This window comes from Oncorhynchus nerka, linkage group LG24 (genome assembly GCF_034236695.1).
Source record: "Oncorhynchus nerka isolate Pitt River linkage group LG24, Oner_Uvic_2.0, whole genome shotgun sequence".
NCBI classification, from domain to species: Eukaryota; Metazoa; Chordata; class Actinopteri; order Salmoniformes; family Salmonidae; genus Oncorhynchus; species Oncorhynchus nerka.
In genome coordinates this window covers 77,223,601-77,247,378 of record NC_088419.1, presented here as the reverse complement: position 1 = coordinate 77,247,378, position 23,778 = coordinate 77,223,601, and the positions used below count along the sequence as shown (strand labels likewise).

Below are 23,778 nucleotides of genomic sequence, written 5' to 3'. Positions count from 1 at the left end.
TGTGCCATTCAATGCCCCGTCCCCGGGTCCTGTCATGTTTTCCTGACCCTGTGCCATTCAATGCCCGTCCCCGGGTCCTGTCATGTTTTCCTGACCCTGTGCCATTCAATGCCCCGTCCCCGGATCCTGTCATGTTTTCCTGACCCTGTGCCATTCAATGCCCCGTCCCCCGGGTCCTGTCATGTTTTCCTGACCCTGTGCCATTCAATGCCCCGTCCCCCGGGTCCTGTCATGTTTTCCTGACCCTGTGCCATTCAATGCCCCGTCTCCCGGGTCCTGTCATGTTTTCCTGACCCTGTTCCATTCAATGCCCCGTCCCCCGGGTCCTGTCATGTTTTCCTGACCCTGTGCCATTCAATGCCCCGTCTCCCGGGTCCTGTCATGTTTTCCTGACCCTGTGCCATTCAATGCCCCGTCCCCCGGGTCCTGTCATGTTTTCCTGACCCTGTGCCATTCAATGCCCCGTCCCCCGGGTCCTGTCATGTTTTCCTGACCCTGTGCCATTCAATGCCCCGTCCCCGGGTCCTGTCATGTTTTCCTGACCCTGTGCCATTCAATGCCCCGTCCCCGGGTCCTGTCATGTTTTCCTGACCCTGTGCCATTCAATGCCCCGTCCCCCGGGTCCTGTCATGTTTTCCTGACCCTGTGCCATTCAATGCCCCGTCCCCCGGGTCATGTCATGTTTTCCTGACCCTGTGCCATTCAATGCCCCGTCCCCCGGGTCCTGTCATGTTTTCCTGACCCTGTGCCATTCAATGCCCCGTCCCCCGGGTCCTGTCATGTTTTCCTGACCCTGTGGCATTCAATGCCCCGTCCCCCGGGTCCTGTCATGTTTTCCTGACCCTGTGCCATTCAATGCCCCGTCCCCCGGGTCCTGTCATGTTTTCCTGACCCTGTGGCATTCAATGCCCTGTTCCCCGGGTCCTGTCATGTTTTCCTGACCCTGTGCCATTCAATGCCCCGTCCCCCGGGTCCTGTCATGTTTTCCTGACCCTGTGGCATTCAATGCCCTGTCCCCCGGGTCCTGTCATGTTTTCCTGACCCTGTGCCATTCAATGCCCTGTCCCCCGGGTCCTGTCATGTTTTCCTGACCCTGTGCCATTCAATGCCCCGTCCCCCGGGTCCTGCATGTTTTCCTGACCCTGTGCCAGTGTCAAACATCAACGTGCCAAATGAATTACGGAAAAAAACATGAAGAGTTGGTTTAATGTTTGAAAACAAGAGGCTCTTTTGAGGCCGTTTTAGTCCATAAACCCTGGCCTCACCGCTCGGTTTCCTGTTATGGGGAGCCAGGGGAGGTGGGCAGATGCATGCACACACTATCTGAACAGCACACCCAGTGCTCCCAGTGAGGCCCTCTCTAGACCAGAAAAGCCCCCCCCCCCCCCCCCCCACCCAATCTCATTTTGGGCCAAAACACCATAATCAGACAGCTCTTCAGCAACTAGATCAAACACAAATTCCATTGGTCAGAGAGGTGACAGTTGGGTCAGGGGTCAAGGGATTGGAGGATCTGACTGATCTGTCACTGAGTATGTTTACATGCACACTAATAATTCCATATTAAACTAATTATGGCAATAGTCATGTAAAAACAACTCTGCTTGTCTATACACGCCGATTAAAACATCTGGTTTTCTGAGCAATCTTTAGAATTATTAGGCCATGTAAACAGCGTAATCTGTGTTCCAGCAGCGTCTGTGATATGGCCATGTGCCAGCACCAGTAGCGCGAGCCTCCCTCTTATGTTATTTTGATTGGCCATTTTCTGCATTTATCTAAATCTCAACAGGTAGCCTGATTTCAGGTGTGTCCATGTAAACAGGATTATTAGACAAATCGTGCTTCTTGCAAAGCATGTTTTTAAACAAGCTATTATATTAAATCGGACTATCCACAATAATCGTATCATTGTGTGCAGTAACCATACTTACTGCTCTCTTTCCCTCTGGATGGGAAACTAAGTGAACAACATATGCATCTGTGGGAGTCTGATTAGTGAATAACGATACATTCTGTTCTCAGGGTGCAGTGTGTGAGATACACCTGAAGGGGGCGTGAGTCATGTACAGCAAACCTGTATCAGACAGGTCCAGTGAGATACTGTATACCCCAAACCAGCCAGCCAATCACAAGCCCCAGGTGTATGCCACGCCACACGTAGTGACAAGGAGACAATACAACTGAATGCTGAGCAGAGTCTAGCCCAGGGGGAGAGCAGTGCTGCCAGATGTACTTCCCACGGTCCTCTGGCAGGGCTGCGTCAGAAATGACAACCTATTCCCTACATACATACATACATACCTTTGACCAGAGCCATATGGACCCTGGTCAAAAGCAGTGCAATATATATGGACTAGGGTGTAATTTGGGAGGAATCCTCCTGTTCCAGTCCAGGACCACAGTTACATAGTACAGACCTGAACCTGATGAGGTGTTATACACTATACTGTCCAATAGTGGGATACAGAGGAAATTGAATAAGAGTTTCCCTTTACACACACACACACACACAAAAAAAATGTTCCTTGTTTTACTATCCTTGTGAGGACTTTTGGAATCCAAAAGGATAGTGCAGTTAGACAACACACGCCCACAATCCAGATAGACTTTGTGTGTGTGTTCCAACTAAAGATTCAACACACTACCTAACTAGCCAAATGACCAATGCAGAGGCTTGCCAAACCAATCCATGTGTATGAAGTATGTTTGCTATGTTAGCTCATCAGCAACACCTTTAAGTCCACCATTAGATCCAAAGCATTGACTTGGCATCGATGGTCAAAGTGAAGGCATAGTGCGTGAATTTGAATTAGTGCAGACCATTAGTGAAAGCATGGACAAAACATTCTACATTATTTTATCAAGCTTCTGTTACATTGGTAAGCAATTCCAACTCCCGTGATTCCTTCCAGTACAGTATTATCCATTGCCCACATCCCACTACCGATTACCAACAACAATGATAGCATCTCAGTCTAGTTATACAGTTGTACTATGGGAGAATGTGATGCATTAGCAAGACCCAGTGATTGTGTTTGTTATGACTATATAAACATGGCCATGCCTCAGTAGAGAAAGAGAGAGCGAGAAGAGATGGAGGGAGAGAGAGAGAGAGAAAAACATGACAGAGCAGAAATAGAAAGATGGAGAGACATAAGCCAGCTTCCGATTGGCACAGCGTTCTAAGGCACTGCATCTCAGTGTAAGAGGTGTCACTACAGTCCCTGGTTCGAATCCAGGCTAAAACACATCCCAATCACTCCCAATCACATGGTCGTGATTGGGAGTCCTATAGGGAGGCGAACAATTGGCTCAACGTCGTCTCGGTTTGCCTGGGGTAGGCCGTCATTCTAAATAAGAATTTGTTCTTAACTGACTTGCCTAGTTAAATAAAGGTTAAATGAAAGAAATAAGCGATGCTCCATAGAAAACTAGTATGGCTCCCCCTGCTGGCTTAAGATTGAAATAACAAGGCTTTATTGCAGGCTCTTTGTGACTGGACTCTTTTCCAAGTAGAGGCTATTTTACATTTATCTAAGTTATGCATGAGTGTCAAATATATTGGGGATGTAGAAGAATAGATGTACAATATGTCTGTACAGAGACAGCTGTAATGGAGGTTTGTTTTATGGTTAAGGGTTGGGGTTAGGGAAAATAGGATTTTGAATGTGAATAAATGTTTTGGTCCCACCCTGGATAGTGTGTGTGTGTGTGTGTGTGTGTGTGTGTGTGTGTGTGTGTGTGTGTGTGTGTGTGTGTGTGTGTGTACAGAGCGTGCTTATTTGTCAGTGTGTATAAATAACTCATTTTAATGTGCTTTTCTTTAGACCAAAGAGAGAGGCTGCCAGACACACCACTGGGCTGCAATTAGAGCTGATAGACTTACATGAACCTGCAATCACAGACCACAGGACACGTAGTGTAGAGTGCACAAGCTCACACACATAGACTAGGTCCAGGACGATACCAGTATCAGATACTCGTTAGTATCGAAAACAAAGCTGATTTAACTTGTTTAGGAAAGCAGCCCTAATGTTGGAAACATTATGTTGTCATCCAGTCCCAGCTAAGGGACACAGTATTTCACATATAGCAGGTTTTTAAAGGACCAAAGAGTTCAGTCTTCATCTGCTTTCATTTTTGCCATGGAAAACATGCTGAGATACCGGTATCATCACAGCCATAACAGACACACACAAACACACTCAGACAGAGAGTAAATGAGCACGATATGCATACAGTATTCTCTTGGAGTGAGCACTATCCCGATCCTTTAGCCCAAACCAGGCATTTCACTGTAACAAACGACTGACTGAGCGCGTGCAGAACTACTTGACATACTCCAATGTGTTTCTGTAATCAGTGAGGGAGCTCTGATGGCACTTCCTGTCCTCACAGGAAATCCATCACTTTATGACTTCTCACAGTGGGGCGTGACAGACATGGCCCTGCTGGCCCCACACACACACAGCTACTGTTCACACACACACCCTCTCTTATTAATACCTTGACTTGTATTTCATATTCATGGCAGCAGGGTATAAAAGTGAACACCTATAAGGACATAAGCTCATACTTGGTTAGCTTAGCCCGAGACTCGCTACCATAAAAGTCTCACAAGGCAGATATATGTCTGGAAGAGACTGATGCCAGATTCACACTATAGTGATGGGTGTAATATTAGATGTTTTACATGAACCTTTAACCAGCTTGGCTTGGCTATATAGCACCAATATGATGTGAAGATTTAGACCTTAGGATCTGCACCCACATATTTTTTTCTTTCTTTCTTGAATCCTGTCAGATCTCCAGATAAATCGGATTCTGAGGCAGAATCAGCCTTGGAGGGGCGATCAGGAGCGATTACGAGCAACGGAGTAGGGATCACAGAGGAGATGTGCACGGATTCTTCGCTTTATGATTATTATTCCTGGCATTCCGAAAACCTCTCAGTCCCCCTTGTGTGGCTATTACTGAACGCTGTCTTTGGAACGGGGGGGGGGGGGGCAGTGTATCAAATGCCCACAAAAAAATAAGAAGGAGAGTTTGTAGGATGTGAGTGTGTATCAAAACACGGTGTTGTTTTCCTAGACAAGTTTTTTTTAAAGCAGAGTAATACCCCAAAACAAAGAAAAGGCCCATTTTATTGCTGACCAGAGAGAGAGGGGGACGGAACCCGGCCTCTCAAGTCCTCACCTTCCTCCCCTCCCTGTCCTGTACTCATACTAAGCCATCCAGCGGAGAACACAGCACAGAGTGGACCCCTTGCTTTGGCACTGAGGTGGTCACCTATAACTCACACCCCAGAACATTCTCTGACCCCTGCAGCTCAACCAATCACAGTAGCCTGAGGTCCTAAGGCCACCACAAGACAAATAGCAAAATGTTTCGGCCCTCGGCCAGTCACAATTTATGAACAGTAGTTAGCCTGGAGATTTATGGTATCGTAGCAACCTTACGACCCCACCAGTGTTAGGGAACCCCCCTCTGAGTGTGAGATGGTATATCCAGATGGTATATTCCTGTATGGAGATTCCACATCAGGGACAAGGGCCTCAGTATTCTACTGCCCTGTTAGGGGGGATATATATCACAGAGACTGAAGGGCAGAATAAAAATGAAATAACACTGTTATTCTTTGTTTTCTGTTGGAGGGGGAAAAGTAGGAGAGGGCCAGGGAGTCTAGGGACAGAGAGCGGCAGGGAGAGAGAGAAACAGAGAGAGAAAAAGAGGGAGAGAGAGCGAAAAAGGAGCAATAGAAAAAGAGCGAGAGAATGAGAGAAAGGGGAAAAAGAGAGAAAGAGGATGAAAGGAGAGAGTGCAGAGGGAGAATGCCACAGGAGCGCTAGGTGGAGAGAGGAATGTGAGAGGTTGGAAATTACTTTCCAAGATCTGGGAATGGGATGGCTCTGTGTCCAGGGAGGCTTCTAGGAAGGCTCAGGATTCAGGAAGGAATATCTAGGTCAAGTGACATCTCAACTATTCCCAAACTTACTACCATCTCACTAATGCGGGCATACACTACACAATTTTGTCTTCCCAGCAAATTCTAATGATCAGGGTGAAATTGAATAAACTTGCACTAGGATCAGTACGTCGGGACTCGGGTAGTTTGAGCTGGTCAAGGACTCACCGATGATGACTGTTCTGTTCTCCAGACCTCTGTCGGATGACCCGATCATTTGGTCGTGCATCTTGTAGTATGAGCAGTGCCACGACATGATTGGGCAAGGACTTCTGCCAATAGCCAATGAGCACCAAAACAATGACGGCAAAGAGGAGAGTAACAACAGAAAGCACTGTGTGGACCGAGGTGATGAAGACAGATTGGTGGAGCTGTAGAGAGAACACAGCTGCCTTGTCAATATTAAAAAGGTTTATATAAACCTCCAATTTCCTCTGTAGAATAGAAAGTCCATATTATCCACGTCTGCCCAACCATTTGCGGGTCCACATTCCACACCCGTCTAGGTCTGCTGAGTCAGTACCACTACGTCTTGGCTCGTTCAGTGTGACAGGGTCTAGGTCTGCTGATTCAGTACCACTACGTCTTGGCTCGTTCAGTGTGACAGGGTCTAGGTCTGCTGATTCAGTACCACTACGTCTTGGCTCGTTCAGTTTGACAAGGTCTAGGTCTGCTGATTCAGTACCACTACGTCTTGGCTCGTTCAGTTTGACAAGGTCTAGGTCTGCTGATTCAGTACCACTACGGGCGGTCGTAGTCTCCGACAAAGATCTGCCAGTGTCAGAAGTGTAGCCTTTATCGTGAAGTATGGCTGGTGTTACAAGCCGATCCCAGTGACTGGCCAATAGGAACATGGCCAGCACTGAGTATGTCCACAATAATGTTTGTTGTGAAGTCAGATTAATACAAGTTAGATTTAAACAGTTAGAGTATATGCTTTGCAAGAATAATTTCCCTAATAATCTTGTTTATTTGATTCTGATTGCAGAAATATAAAGTTTGAAGCCTATGTGAAAACTACTAAGATTCATACTTTCAGTTTTTCTGAACTCACTTCACTTGTGCATAAGAGATTGCACTGGTGATGCGGGCGCAGGTCAAATACACCACAGCAGGTGACGTAGCCTACATCGGCTGACGAATCTTCGCAAGCCGATCGCAGAACCTGACGCCAAAATTGAAGCAAATCGTACAATCTGGCCAGGTTGATATCTATATTTGTATTTGATAACATGTGATGTAATAATGGTAAAAGACTGAATCTGACGTAGTGTGGGAAGGCATGAGACATAATATCCTACTATACTATATAGTCAAACACATACACACACCTGACAAACACAGCTTGAACCATATTAAACATTATAGGCATAGGCTCGCTGTACATTTCCAATCTGGAAAAGCTGGGTAACAGGAGCTGTTCAGTTTGACTTCTACAAGGTCTGACTGGGCTTACCAAGCTGAGCTTGGTCAGGTGAGGGGAGGTCTGAGCCTGTGGGTCAGGGTGGTGATATGTAGAGTCCTGTTGTACTGTAGAACCTGTGTGGACAGGAGCAACAGAAGAGCCAGTTACAGCTCTGCTCTGTTAGCAACCTTGTCCCATCTGCATCACCTCACCCAGCTAAACTCCAGACCATCCCTAACACACCACCCCTTCACTCCTCTCACTAACCCACATACATCCACCACCCCTTCACTCCTCTCTCTAACCCACATACATCCACCACCCCTTCACTCCTCTCTCTAACCCACATACATCCACCACCCCTTCACTCCACCACCCCTCTCTCTAACCCACATACATCCACCACCCCTTCACTCCTCTCTCTAACCCACATACATCCACCACCCCTTCACTCCTCTCTCTAACCCAGATACATCCACCACCCCTTCACTCCTCTCTCTAACCCACATACATCCACCACCCCTTCACTCCTCTCTCTAACCCACATACATCCACCACCCCTTCACTCCTCTCTAACCCACATCTCTAACCCACATACATCCACCACCCCTTCACTCCTCTCTCTAACCCACATACATCCACCACCCCTTCACTCCTCTCTCTAACCCACATACATCCACCACCCCTTCACTCCTCTCTCTAAGCCACATCCACCACCCCATCACTCCACTCTCTAACCCACATACATCCACCACTCCTTCACTCCACTCTAAGCCACATCCACCACTCCTTCACTCCACTCTAAGCCACATCCACCACTCCTTCACTCCACTCACTAAGCCACATCCACCACTCCACTCACTAAGCCACATCCACACTCCTTCACTCCACTCACTAAGCCACATCCACCCTCCTTCACTCCACTCTAAGCCACATCCACCACTCCTTCACTCCACTCACTAAGCCACATCCACCCTCCTTCACTCCACTCACTAAGCCACATCCACCACTCCTTCACTCCACTCTCTAAGCCACATCCACACTCCTTCACTCCACTCTCTAAGCCACATCCACACTCCTTCACTCCACTCACTAAGCCACATCCACACTCCTTCACTCCACTCACTAAGCCACATCCACCACTCCACTCACTAAGCCACATCCAGACTCCTTCACTCCACTCACTAAGCCACATCCACACTCCTTCACTAAGCCACATCCACCACTCCTTCACTCCACTCTCTAAGCCACATCCACCACCCCTTCACTCCACTCTCTAAGCCACATCCATCACTCCTTCACTCCACTCACTAAGCCACATCCACACTCCTTCACTCCACTCACTAAGCCACATCCACCACTCCTTCACTCCACTCTCTAAGCCACATCCACACTCCTTCACTCCACTCACTAAGCCACATCCACCACCCCTTCACTCCACTCTCTAAGCCACATCCACCACTCCTTCACTCCACTCTCTAAGCCACATCCACCACCCCTTCACTCCACTCTCTAAGCCACATCCACACTCCTTCACTCCACTCTCTAAGCCACATCCACCACTCCTTCACTCCACTCTCTAAGCCACATCCACACTCCTTCACTCCACTCACTAAGCCACATCCACCACCCCTTCACTCCACTCTCTAAGCCACATCCACCACCCCTTCACTCCACTCACTAAGCCACATCCACCACCCCTTCACTCCACTCTCTAAGCCACATCCACCACTCCTTCACTCCACTCTCTAAGCCACATCCATCACCCCTTCACTCCACTCACTAAGCCACATCCACCACTCCTTCACTCCACTCTCTAAGCCACATCCACACTCCTTCACTCCACTCACTAAGCCACATCCACCACTCCTTCACTCCACTCTCTAAGCCACATCCACCACCCCTTCACTCCACTCTCTAAGCCACATCCACACTCCTTCACTCCACTCTCTAAGCCACATCCACACTCCTTCACTCCACTCTCTAAGCCACATCCACACTCCTTCACTCCACATCCACCACCCCTTCACTCCACTCTCTAAGCCACATCCACCACCCCTTCACTCCACTCTAAGCCACATCCACCACCCCTTCACTCCACTCTAAGCCACATCCACCACCCCTTCACTCCACTCTCTAAGCCACATCCACCACCCCTTCACTCCACTCTCTAAGCCACATCCACCACCCCTTCACTCCACTCTAAGCCACATCCACCACCCCTTCACTCCACTCACTAAGCCACATCCACCACCCCTTCACTCCACTCACTAAGCCACATCCACCACTCCTTCACTCCACTCTCTAAGCCACATCCACCACCCCTTCACTCCACTCTCTAAGCCACATCCACACTCCTTCACTCCACTCTCTAAGCCACATCCACACTCCTTCACTCCACATCCACCACCCCTTCACTCCACTCTCTAAGCCACATCCACCACCCCTTCACTCCACTCTAAGCCACATCCACCACCCTTTCACTCCACTCTAAGCCACATCCACCACCCCTTCACTCCACTCTCTAAGCCACACACAGAAGACCAGTGTGGTGTAGGGTAGAATGGCTACACTGGGCAGTGCCCCCACTCCAACACCCTGACACTATTTAATGGGTTGGCATCTAAGGTCTACCTTTTGAGGGAGATGGGGGAAGGAGAGATAGAGGGAGGAGAGATAGAGGGGAAAAGGGGAATGTTCAGGTGCATGTTCAGAAAACAAGCAGCGACTCAGTTAGCTCAAAACTGAGCCCACCTCTTCCACTCTCTACCTCACACAGGCTCCACTGTGTCCTGACTGGGCACATAAAAAACAAGTGAGAGAGAGAAAAAAAGAGGTGATGAAAAAAATAGATGTTGACATTTTAGTAGTGAATAACAGGATGTGGGTCTAGGTCATAAATGGAACTGTTTTTTTTCTGGAGTCTGCACACACACACACACACACACACACACGGTTTATTCAGACATAGGCTAGTCATTCATAGGGAGGAAGAAAAAACACTTTGGACACCTCTACTAACGTCTGTCTGCAGCAAAGGTCAGTAGCAGTTGGGATTCCACTGCAAGTCAAGTGCATGCATAACTCATCCTTATGGTGTTCTTTCATAATTGCAGTTATGAAGTCCACACACACACTGCAATTGGAATATTTAGGATTAATAAACATACAGTCACTGGACAGTTTATTAGATACAACACCCCGTTCACAAAAATGGATCATTCCTACGGACAGTGTGTCATGTGGCCATGGCTTGTTATACACCGAGACTACAAAACATTAGCAACACCTTCCTAACATCGAGTTGCACCCCCCTTTTCCCCTCAGAACAGCCTCAATTCGTCAGGGCATGGACTACAAGGTGTCGAAAGCGTTCCACAGGGATGCTGACCCATGTTGATTCGAATGCTTCCCACGGTTGTGTCAAGTTGGCTGATGGACCATTCTTGATATAAAAACGGAAAAAACTGTTGAGCGTGAAAAACTCAGCAGTGTTGCTGTTCTTGACACACTCAAACCGGTGCAGCTGACATCACTACCATATCCCGTTCAAAGGCACTTAAATCTTTTGTCTTGCTCATTCACCCTCTGAAAGGCGCACATACACAATCCATGTCTCAGTGGTCTCAAGGCATAAAATCCTTCTTTAACCCGTCTCCTCACCTGCATCTACACTGATTTAAGTGGATTTAACATGTGACGTCAATATGGGATCATAGCTGTCACCTGGTCAATCTGTCATGAAAAGTGTTCCTAATGTTTTACACTTAGACAGACAGGCATCCAATTACTGTTCGATTGAATGTTAGAATGGGCAAAACGAGTGACCTAAGTGACTGTGCGTGGTATGATCGTCAGTGCGATCCAGTATCTCAGCAACAGTTGCCCTTCTGGGCTTTTCACACATGACAGTGTCTAGGGTTGACTGAGAATGGTGCTACAAACAAACAACATCCAGTCCTGTTGAAGGAAAATGGCAAGAATCGTGCAAGCTAACAGGCAGGCCACATACAGACAAATAAATGAGCAGTACAACAGTGGTGTGTAGAAGGGCATTTCGGAACACACAACTTGTCGATCCTTGTCATGGATGGGCTACTGCAGCAGACGACCACACCGGGTTCCACTCCTATCAGCTAAACAAGAAGTGGCTCCAGTGGACAAGTGATCACCAACACTAGACAATTGAGGAGTGGAAAAACATCACCTGGAACATGACAGTGAGTTCAGTTTAGTCGAGAGGCCTGGTCAGACCCCAGACCTCAACCCTATAGAGCATCTTAAGGATGAGAAGGAACGGGCTGGTCAGACCCCAGACCTCAACCCTATAGAGCATCTTAAGGATGAGAAGGAACGGGCTGGTCAGACCCCAGACCTCAACCCTATAGAGCATCTTAAGGATGAGAAGGAACGGGCTGGTCAGACCCCAGACCTCAACCCTATAGAGCATCTTAAGGATGAGAAGGAATGGGCTGGTCAGTCCCCAGACCTCAACCCTATAGAGCATCTTAAGGATGAGAAGGAACGGCCTGGTCAGTCCCCAGACCTCAACCCTATAGAGCATCTTAAGGATGAGAAGGAACGGGCTGGTCAGTCCCCAGACCTCAACCCTATAGAGCATCTTAAGGATGAGAAGGAACGGGCTGGTCAGTCCCCAGACCTCAACCCTATAGAGCATCTTAAGGATGAGAAGGAACGGGCTGGTCAGTCCCCAGACCTCAACCCTATAGAGCATCTTAAGGATGAGAAGGAACGGGCTGGTCACAGCCTGAATGTACCGCCGTCCAATCTCCAGTAGCTGCGTGATGCCATCACGTCAGCATGGACCAACATCCCTGTGGAACGATTGAGCCCTTTTCGAATTCCCAGAATTCGGACTGTTCTGGAGGCAAAGGAGGGTTCAACCCGGTACTAGATGGGTGTACCTAATAAACGGGCTTTATTTATTTGACCTAGGTGTATTTGGTTGAGATTAGTAGACCTGCTCTCCCAGTCCCTTCAGACTGACCAGGTGTGGAGTATGTGTGCGGTAGGTAGGTATCCTCCCCTTGTTAAAATGGAGTGATGAGAATCCGTAGCCATACTGGATGACCCCAGCCAAAAACAACAAACACAGAGGAGTGCTGACCTAGGAGGACTGGCATAGAGCACTGTGGAGCACCACACATTACAAGACAGATTATACTGCTGTGTGCTGGCTGACAAACTACACTCTCCCTGCAGAAAGATGACTGGCGCCTGTACAATACTAATAAACTAGGGATGGGGAAGAAGAAAACAATACAGTTACACATCGGGATGGCTGAATATAAACAGTGTAGTTATTCGCTCCACAAGGCAATCAAACAAGCGAAATGGCGGTACAGGGACAAGGTGGAGTCGCAATTCAATGGCTCAGACACAAGACTTGTGTGGCAGGGTCTACAGGACATCATGGACTACAAAAACAAAAACGTCACAGATAGAGACGTCACGCTTCCAGACAAACAAAACACCTTCTTTGCCCTCTTTGAGGATAATACAGTGCCACTGTTGTGGATCGCTAACAAAGACTGAGCCCCCCCCTCCTTCTTAGTGGCTGACGTGAGTAAAACATTTAAACATGTTAACCCTCGCATGGCTGTTGGCCCAGACTGCATCCCAAGCCGCGTCCTCAGAGCATGCACAGACCAGCTGGCTGGTGTGTTTACAGACATATTTAAAATCACTCCCTATCCCAGTCTGTTGTCCCCACATGCTTCAAGATGGCTACCATTGTTCCTGTACCCAAGAAGGCAAAGATAACTGAACTAAATGACTACTGCCCCGAAGCACTCATTTCTGGCATCATGAAGTGCTTTAAGAGACTAGTCAAGGATCATATCACTGTCACCTTACCGGCCACCCTAGACCCACTTCAGTTTGCATACCGCCCCAACAGGTCCACAGAAGTCCGCAATCACCATCACACTGCACACTGCCCTAACCCATCTGGACAAAAATAATCCCTATAGAAGAATGCTGATCATTGACTACAGCTCAGCATTCAACACCATAGTACCCTCCAAGCTCATCATCAAGCTGGAGGCCCTGGACCTCAACTAGACGTCAACCGATTATGATTTTTCACCGCCGATACCGGTTATTGGAGGACCAAAAAAGCCGATACCGATTAATCTGACAATTTTTTAAATTTGTAATAATGACAATTACAACAATACTGAATTAACACTTATTTTATCTTAATATAATACATCAATAAAATCAATTTAGCCTCAAATAAATAATGAAACATGTTCAATTTGGTTTAAATAATGCAAAAACAAAGTGTTGGAGAAGAAAGTAATATGTGCCAATATGCAATATGTGCCATCTATGTGCCATGTAAAAAAGCTAACGTTTAAATTCCTTGCTGAGAACATATGAAAGTTGGTGGCTCCTTTTAACATGAGACTTCAATATTCCAAGGTAAGAGGTTTTAGGTTGTAGTTAATATAGTATTTATAGGACTATTTCTCTCTATACCATTTGTATTTAATATACCTTTGACTATTGGATGTTCTTATAGGCACTATGGTATTGCCACTGTAACAGTATAGCTTCCGTCCCTCTCCTCGCCCCTACCTGGGCTCGAACCAGGAACACGTCGACAACAGCCACACTCAAAGCATCGTTACCCATCGCTCCACAAAAGCCTTGCAGCGCAAGGGGAATAACTACTCCAAATCTAAAAGCGAGTGACGCTTGAAACAGTATTAGCGCACACCCAGCTAACTAGCTAGCCATTTCACATTGGTTACACCAGCCATTAGGCTGATAGGCTTGAAGTCATAAACAGCGCTGTGCTTGCGAAGAGCTGCTGGCAAAACGCACAAAAGTGCTGTTTGAATGAATGATTACGGGCCTGCTGCTGCTCAGTCAGACTGCTCTATCAAATCAGACTCAATTATAACATAATAACACAAAGAAATACGAACCTTTGGTCATTAATATGAACGAATACGGAAACTATCATTTCGAAAACAAAACGTTTATTATTTCAGTGAAATACAGAACCATTCGGTATTTTATCTAACGGGTGGCATCCCTAAGTCTAAATATTCTTGTTACATTGCAAACTTCAATGTATGTCATAATTACATAAAATTCTGGCAAATTAGTTCGCAATGAGCCAGGCAGCCCAAACTGTTGCATATACCCTGACTCTGCGTGCAATGAACGCAAGAGAAATTATACAATTTCACCTGGTTAATATTGCCTGCTAAACTGGATTAGTAGTTATAACTAGTGATTATGATTGATTGTTTATTATAAGATAAGTTCAATGCTAGCTAGCAATTTACCTTGGCTTCTACTGCATGCGCGTTACAGGCAAAAAAATATATAATAATAATTAATAATTGGAAATCGGCGCCCAAAAATACAGATTTCCGATTGTTATGAAAACTTGAAAATCGGCCCTAATTAATCGGCCATTCCGATTAATCGGTCGACCTCTAGTCTCAACCCCTCCCTGTGCAACTGGGTCCTGGACTTAAAGGTAGGAGACAACATCTCCACTTCACTGACCTTCAACACTGGGGCCCCACAAGGGTGTGTGCTCAGCCCTCTCCTGTACTCCCTGTTCACCCATGACTGTGTGGTCATGCACGCCTCCAACTCAATTGTCATGTTTGCAGACGACACAACAGTAGTGGGCTTGATCACCAACAACAACGAGACAGCCTACAGGGAGGAGGTGAGGGCCCTCGGAGTGTGGTGTCAGGAAAACAACCTCTCACTCAACGTCAACAAAAGGAGATGATTGTGGACTTCAGGAAACAGCAGAGGGAGCACCCCCCTATCCACATCGAAGGGACAGCAGTGGAGAAGGTGGAAAGTTTTTTTTTTTTTTTTTTCCTGGGTGTACACATCACAGACAAACTGAAACAGTCCACCCACACAGACAATGTGGTGAAGGCGGCACAACAGCGCACCAAAACTGCAGTATTACATATAGTCATGTGAATCGCAATAAATTTCGGCAAATAAGTATTGTGATAATATCGTATTCTTAGGTCCTTGACTATTCCGACCCCTAAAATAAACCTTCTCTCTCTCTCTGTGTGAGTGTATTAGGGCTGGGCGATATATATAATTAATTCGATTAATTCTAATTCATGTCTTTGCGTGATACACCAAATACCTGTATCGCAGAATCAAGTTTTTTTGTCTTTTTCATTTTATGAGCATTTTTGTACGCTTGTTCTCATGTCTTTTTGGTCTCGTCTCGTTCGCTTGGCAGTGTATCAAATAGTTGTTCTCCCCACTGTATGTTAATAGGGGCTATTTTGAGCACTTTTATGGGATGCTTGCTTGTTTTCATTGCTTTACTGGGAAGAGAAGCAGAAGTAGATATTCTCATGTTATTTAAGTTAGTGCAGGGTGAGATGCACACAGTGGACTACCTACTACGGCACACGCCTCAGTGCTGAAAACATATCTAGTTCATAGGCACATGATTGCTGCATACAATAGTTGTTGGATCAGCAGAGGCATTCAGGGTAGTCAGAGGGACATAAATTAGGTTACTTACATTGTGTCTACCAATGCCCCTGGTATAATGTACATTTGCTGAAGCATTATTTATTTTTTTGAATATTTTATGTTTGCATTTTCCAATTAAGAACATTCAAAACAAAAGTGAAAAGATATTAGACAACGATAGGACAAAGTGACAGTAACAGACAGTTACAGTAACAAAAAAATAATAATAATTATTATTATATAAACAAACATACAATAAGAAGAAAAATAATAACGAGACATTGGATCACCTTTGCTGAAGCAACACAATGGTAGGCATTCAATGAGCTGGGCTTGGGTCATTGATAAGTCATTGTCTCAACGCAGCCGGTCTCAACAGTTTCAACTGTTCAGAGCTGCCCTTCATAATGTCATTAAAACCCACATGGACTACGATAGAATCGATGTCCATGTCCTGGCGTAGGACATTCTGGAGCAGCTTAGTAATGTAATTATGCTAGTTAGCTAGCTAGCTAAGTCAAGGTTGAGGGGGTGTGAGAGAAACATCTGCATGAGCTCAGCCATCCATAGAGACGTGCGCGCAATTACTGACTGGGAAAATGTTGATGCTGTGAAAAATAACATGACGTCCCAATCAGAACGATTGGGTATTATTTCACGCTGAAAATCATTTTACATTACACTGTGAACCTTCCCATTTGCACCAGAGATGTGTATATAATGACGAGATGCTCATGTCTCCGCCCTAACAATGGAAGTCGTGGTCCCAAAGGCAGGAATGCAGGCGACAAGCTTAGGTTCAAAATAAGCCCATAGAAACGCATTGGGCTCATTTTGGATGGAAACCTCTCACTTGGTCACTTTCAAGCCCCTCCCCCTAAAACTCACAACAACGAAGATGAGATCACTTCTTCCTCTCTGAGGTTTAGTCCAACAGAATCTGTCATATGGACACCGAAACACATGGAGACATTAGTTTACTGTAAAAGAGGAAAAGTTAACCTTTCAAACCATACCCTGTTTGTTTCAACTACTCACAATTCAAACAGAGTTGACACGACTAAAACAGATATAGCAATGAACATTCATTCTGGAAAATAATGCCATGTTTGTCGCGCGCGCATTATGGTACCGCGTATCGCTACCAGCATTTTGGTCAAATAAAGATTGTTATAGTAGCTGTTTGGATGACTGTGTTTTATAAATGTTTAATAAGCATAAAGCAATTATAAGGAATTGGCCATTCGTTTTCATTCTGAGAAATAAGGTAGGCCACTTGATTTCAACATCTGAACAAAGTGGACAGGCTAGCATGCTGTTCAAACAGTTGGAGATGGACAGAAGGGTGTGTTCATAACAACACAACTGTTTCACCTTCTTTGCTGAATTCAGAGCTTGTGAAATTATTCCTAGATCCAAGTTGCCAAACTTGAAATATAAATATTAGCTGGCTCCACACTAGCACGTGGGCTTGTGCTTGAGAGATTGTTTATAAAACCGGTGTTGATTTTCTATCACGCCTGCTACATTATTAGTGAATGTGCATTATGAATGGTTCTGGTTAAATTTGTAAACAAAAAGTGCATTTTTATAGACAGACATGAAAACCAGATAAGTGATTATTGCAAAAACAAAAATGCAGATACAACTATTTTGATCAAATCATTTAATTATTGGTGGGTCTTATGGAAATGGAAGGCATACAGTTGAAGTCGGAAGTTTACATACACTTTTGTTGGAGTCATTAAAACTCATTTTTCAAACACGGCACAAATTTCTTGTCACCAAACTATACTTTTGGCAAGTCGGTTAGGACATCTATGTGCATGACACAAGTCATTTTTCCAACAATTGTTTAGAGACAGATTATTTCACTGTATAACAATTCCAGTTGGTCAGAAGTTTACATACACTAAGTTGACTGTGCCTTGAAACAGCTTGGAAAATTCCAGAAAATGAAGTCATGGCTTAAGAAGCTTCTGACAGGCTCATTTACATCATTTGAGTCAATTGACATAATTTGAGTCAATTGGAGGCGTACCTGTGGATGTATTTCAAGGTCTACCTTCAAACTCTCTTTGCTTGACATTATGGGAAAAATCAAAAGGAATCAGCCAAGAGGTCAGAAAAAAATTGTAGACCTCCACGGGTCTGGTTCATCCTTGGGAGCAATTTCCAAACGCCTGAAGGTGCCACGTTCATCTGTACAAACAATAGTACGCAAGTATAAACACCATGGCACCACGCAGCCATCATACCTCTCAGGAAGAAGAGGCGTTCTGTCTCCTAGAGATTAACGTACTTTGGTGCAAAAAGTGCAAATCAATCCCAGAACAACAGCAAAGGACCTTGTGAAGATGCTGTAGGAAACAGGGACAAAAGTCTCTATATCCACAGTAAAACAAGTCCTATATAGACATAACCTGAAAGGCCGCTCAGCAAGGAAGAAGCCACTGCTTCAAAAGTGCCATAAAAAAAAGCGAGACTACGGTTTGCAACTGCACATGGGGACAAAGATCAAAATGTCATCTGGTTTGATGAAACAAAAATAGAACTGTTTGGCCATAATGACCACCGTTATGATTGGTGGAAAAGGGGGGAGGCTTGCAAGCCGAAGAACACCATCCCGACCGTGAAGCAGGGGGTGGCAGTTTCATGTTGTGAGGGTGCTTTGCTGCAGGAGGGACTGGTGCACTTGACAAAATAGATGGCATCACGAGACAGGAAAATTATGTGGATATATTGAAGCAACATCTCAAGATATCAGTCAGGAAGTTTAAGCTTGGTCGCAAATGGGTCTTCCAAATGGACAATGACCCCAAGCATACTTCCAAAGTTGTGGCAAAATGTCTTAAGGACAACAAAGTCAAGGTATTGGAGTGGCCATCACAAAGCCCTGACCTCAATCCTCTAGAAGCCTCCTTGCTCGCAAACGTTTTTTCAGTTCTGCCCACAAATCTTCTATAGGATTGAGGTCAGGGCATTTTATTCATCTTGATGATGACATCTATTTTGTGAAGTGCACCAGTCCCTCCTGCAGCAAAGCACTCCCACAAAATGATGCTGCCACTCCTGTGCTTCACGGTTGGGATGGTGTTCTTCGGCTTGCAAGTCTCTCCCTTTTTCCTCCAGATATAACAATGGTCATGACAATGGTCATTTTTAGCACCAAAGTAAATTAATCTCTAGGAGACCGAATGCATATCCCTCCTGAGCGGTATGAAGGCTGCGTGGTCCCATGGTGTTTATACTTGCGTACTATTGTTTGTACAGATGAACATGGTACATACGGGCGTTTGAAAATTGCTCCCAAGGATAAACCAGACCCATGGAGGTCTACAAATTTTTTCTGAGGTCTTGGCTGAGTTCTTTTGATTTTCCCATGATGTCAAGCAAAGAGGCACTGAGTTTGAAGTTAGGCCTTGAAATACATCCACAGGTACACCTCCAATTTACTCAAATTATGTCAATTAGCCTATCAGAAGCTTCTAAAGCCATGACATAATTTTAAGGAATTTTCCAAGCTGTTTAAAGGCACAGTCAACTTAACTTAGTGTATGTAGTCTTCTGACCCACTGGAATTGTGATACAGTGAATTAAAAGTCTTTTTAAACAATTGTTGGAAAAATGACTTGTGTCGTGCACAAAGTAGATGTCCTAACCAACTTGCCAAAACTATAGTTTGTTAACAAGAAATTTGTGGAGTGGTTGAAAAACGAGTTTTAATGACTCCAACCTAAGTGTATGTAAACTTCCGACTTCAAATGTATGTATGTATGTATGTATGAATGTATATATTTATTTATTTATTTATTATCCCAGCCCCCATCCCCGCAGGAGGCCTTTTGGTAGGTCGTCATTGTAAATAAGAACTTGTTCTTAACTGACTTGCCTAGCTAAATAAAGTCTAAATTAACATTTACATTTACATTACATTTAAGTCATTTATATTATTACACATCATCTTTTAACTAAATGCAATATTTTAGCTTCCAAAATGTAAGCAGGTATATCTAGCTTCCCAATAAGATGATCTGACGGAATGGCTTGTCCTGCACTTTGTAAAAACCCAGAGTCCATTGAGTGAATATTGGAAAAAGATCTTGGTTTCTTTCTAAACAGAGCAATGTGAATGCTAAGAGGATTCTAACCATAAAATAGGTGAAGTGAACTGGCAAAATATTCTTCATTCAAAGGCAAGGGCAATGTGAATACAAAGACAACCGAGTTCTTTTGCTTTGTTTTTACCCCAGAGTTCCCTTTAAAGAGGACAGAGATTGGTTATTTTAAAAGAGGACTATGTGAAAACACCCTAACAGACCAGTGGTACCAGTCAAACCAGTTTGTAATAATGCACTACACTGGCCCTCCCAGCCCTTAGTTTCATTCATGTGTGAGCCACATCAAGAACCATTGCAAAGACAAAGGAGAGTAAACAAAGCAAACAGGACGTGGTTGCGTGTCTGGTAGATATTTCTCAATCAACCAGGACTTGACTGACTGGCTTGTAATTATATAGGCCAGTGGCTCTCAAACCTCTCATTGGGGACACCCAGCCATTCCATGTATAGTATTTGACCTATTCCAGAGCTAGCACAACTGATTAAACTTGTCAACTAATCATCAAGCCCTTGACTAGGTGACTCGGGTCTGCTACCAAACTGCTACCATTTATGAAGTTAGACTCGTCTTGAATCCAGCCTGGCTGGCTCCCTACAAGGGTGTGACACCACTGTTCAGTGACGTGTATAGAATTAGGCCTATAGAAGACAGGCAGGTACACTCGTCATACACATACACTCTTCTTCAGTGTACTTAGTCCTCTGATAGAAAAACCCCACCCTCTCTTCTATCTGCTCCCCTGCTCTGGGGACACTCTGGACTTTGGACACACATCGGGCAGGGCAAGAAGGAGCGACATCAGGGGCAGTAGAGCTGATATTTCCCTATCACTCCCTCCTTTCTCCCTCCCTCCCTCTCTTTCCTCAGAACTAACAGGATCTCGATGTGTCACTTCATCTTATCCGCTGGCTAAGTCAGGGGACACTAGATCTTTGGGTTGACACTCAGCCCAGCAGTATCCTATTTGATAGCAAACACAGACTGCTTTAGTTCCTGCTGTGATGTGGCAAACAAATCAAATCCTTTTGTACTGGATCCTTCTCCCAGCCAGTCAACATGGTGCCTCCAGCTCATGTGAGGCTGTTATAGGCATACTGTCTAAAAAAATAAAAATAATTCTACAACTACACTTCAGAATGACTAAAAACATGTAGGCAGTGTCTTATCAAGTCATGTGGGCTGAGCATCTGAGATGCAAGAAACATTGATAACAAATGCATAAATTGAGTAATCATTACCTGCATCGTTATCATCACCATCATAGATTCTATTCATGAACCTTTCAGTAAATTCAAACTAACACCGGTGGTACTGGTAGCTTATATTATAACATCCTTGAAACATGCAGGGCTAAGGAGGCTGTTAGCCCTGGGCTAAGTCAAGTGCAGAGTATGAAAGCAGCTAAGTGCTAGCCTATATCACACTAGATTCTCTATTCATAGGGCATGTGTATCAGTGTCAATTATAAAAGTAAAATTAGACCAGCAATGAATAGCCATGGATCCGGGTGAAGCGTGTCTCTCTGGGGGAATATTCTCTTTCGACTTCCTGGTTTGACGCCCTGCTTTACCTCTGTATCATGACTGTGCATAATGTATCAGGTGCACTGGCGCACCACAGCTGGTTACTAAAATAATTATATTTATTCATAAGAATACATCGTTCGTGTGGGAAACTTGTGTAACCAGCTGTGGTGCGCCAGTGCACCTGACACATATGAATGTAAAGTTAGACGAGTGAGATAACTAGGCTCCATCCATCGCTCTCCTCACAAAACCACTGTCTATTAGTCAAATCATACCAATGTCTATCGAACAGTACGCAGGCTACAGCAAAACAAACATAATAGCTACAGCTGGTATTTATTATTATTTATCTAACGTTATAGGTGTTCATATAAGCACCCTGTCCCTGTCCATACATCCTCTTTCCATTCATATCCGGAGACTGCGTTTACCTGTCCAGTGATGCCCGTGATAACAGCGACCTTCCTTGGCTTTTTCAGCTCTCCGTTCGCCCCGGTGCTGGTAGACGGTTCCGTGCATTGGGCCATTTTTGCGCGTAGTGTTTCAAAGTATCAAACCTACTGACTTGCTGTTCTGATGAGCAGTTGTACAGTAGACACTACAAGCACAGGAACGTCTGTAACTACAACATGTGACGTACCAGGAAGTGCCTGCAGGACAGCCAATCGACAGATGGCAAGTAGATTCGGAGCAGAGGAATCTTCAGGCTGAAGAGAAGATATTATTCCGTCTGGGGTTTCCCGTGCTTACTTTGGACAGCGCCGACTAGCTACAGTAGTCCAACATGAACACTGACGATTGCATAAAGCAGGGATCAGTCGCGGGCCGATTTTTTTCTTGGGTAGATGGACAGGGGCCCGGAAGATAATTACAAATAATTTGTAGACTAAAAATGTACTGTAAGAAGCCCAAACAGATAGATTTGATTAAAACATAATCATTTCAAACCTTGCTTACATTTGTTTATGATCACAGTACATGGTCTAAAGTATGTGGACACCTGCTGGTCCAACATCTCATTCCAAAATAATGGGCATTAATATGGAGTTGGTCCCCCATTGGCTGCTATAACAGCCTCCACTCTTCTTTCCACTACTAGATGTTGGAACATTGCTGCGGGGACCTGCTTCCATTTAGCCACAAGAACATTACTGAGGTTGAGCACTGATGTTGGGCGATTAGGCTGGCTCGCAGCCTGCGCTCTAATTCATCACAAAGGTTTTCTATGGGGTTGAGGTCAGGGATTTGTGCAGGTCAGTCAAGTTTTTCCACACCAATCTCAACAAACCATTTCTGTAGGGACCTAGCTTTGTGCATGCTGAAACAGGAAAGGGCCTTCCCCGAAATGTTGCCACAAAGTTGGAAATACAGAATTGCCTAGAATGTCATTGTATGCTGTAGTGTTAAGTTTTCCCTTCACTGGAACTAAGGGGCCTAACCCGAACCATGAAAAACAGCCCAGACCATTATTCCTCCTCCACCAAACTGTACAGTTGGCACTATGCATTGGGGCATGTAGCATTCTCCTGGCATCCACCAAACCCAGATTCGTCCGTTGGACTGCCAGATGGTGAAGCGTGATTCATCAGTCCAGAGAACTTGTTTCCACTTCTTCAGAGTCCAATGGCATTACACCACTCCAGCCAATGCTTGGAATTGCACATGGTGATCTTAGGCTTGTGTGTGGCTGCTTAGCCATGGAAAACAATTTCATGAAGCTCCCAACTAACAGTTATTGTGCTGATGTTTCTTCCAGAGGCAGTTTGGAACTCGGTAGTTCGATGCACTTATTGATGAAGCAGATGACTGAGGTGGTATACTCCTCAATGCCATTGGATGAATCCCGGAACATATTCCAGTCTGTGCTGCAAAACTGTCCTGTAGTGTAGCGCCAGTGTCATCTGACCACTTCCGCATTGAGCGAGTCACTGGTACTTCCTTCTTGAGTGTTTGCTTTTAAGCAGGAATCAGGAGGATATAATTATGGTCAGATTTGCCAAATGGAGGGCAAGGGAGAGCTTTGTATGTGTCTCTGTGTGTGGAGTAAAGGTGGTCTAGAGTTTTTTTCCCCTCTGGTTGCACATGTGACATGCTGGTAAAAATGAGGTAAAACTGATTTAAATTTGCCTGCATTAAAGTCCCCGGCCACTAGGAGCACTGCTTCTGGATGAGCATTTTCTTGTTTGCTTATGGCCTTATAGAGTTGGTTGAGTGCAGTCTTAGTGCCAGCATTGGTCTGTGGTGGTGAATAG

General features: G+C 45.1%; 1 protein-coding gene across 2 annotated transcripts in view; it reads right to left on the bottom strand.

Moving 5' to 3' along the window:
• gmds (GDP-mannose 4,6-dehydratase) overlaps nt 1-22,149 on the bottom strand; it is a 195,862-nt gene extending 173,713 nt beyond the window's left edge. For both annotated transcript variants that reach the window (XM_065009167.1, XM_065009168.1), the window contains exon 1: nt 21,958-22,149. In XM_065009167.1, coding sequence (XP_064865239.1) covers nt 21,958-22,053 — 96 coding nt within the window. In that variant the 5' untranslated portion in view covers nt 22,054-22,149. The remainder of the gene's footprint in view (nt 1-21,957) is intronic.
• Nucleotides 22,150-23,778: the final 1,629 nt, after the last annotated feature.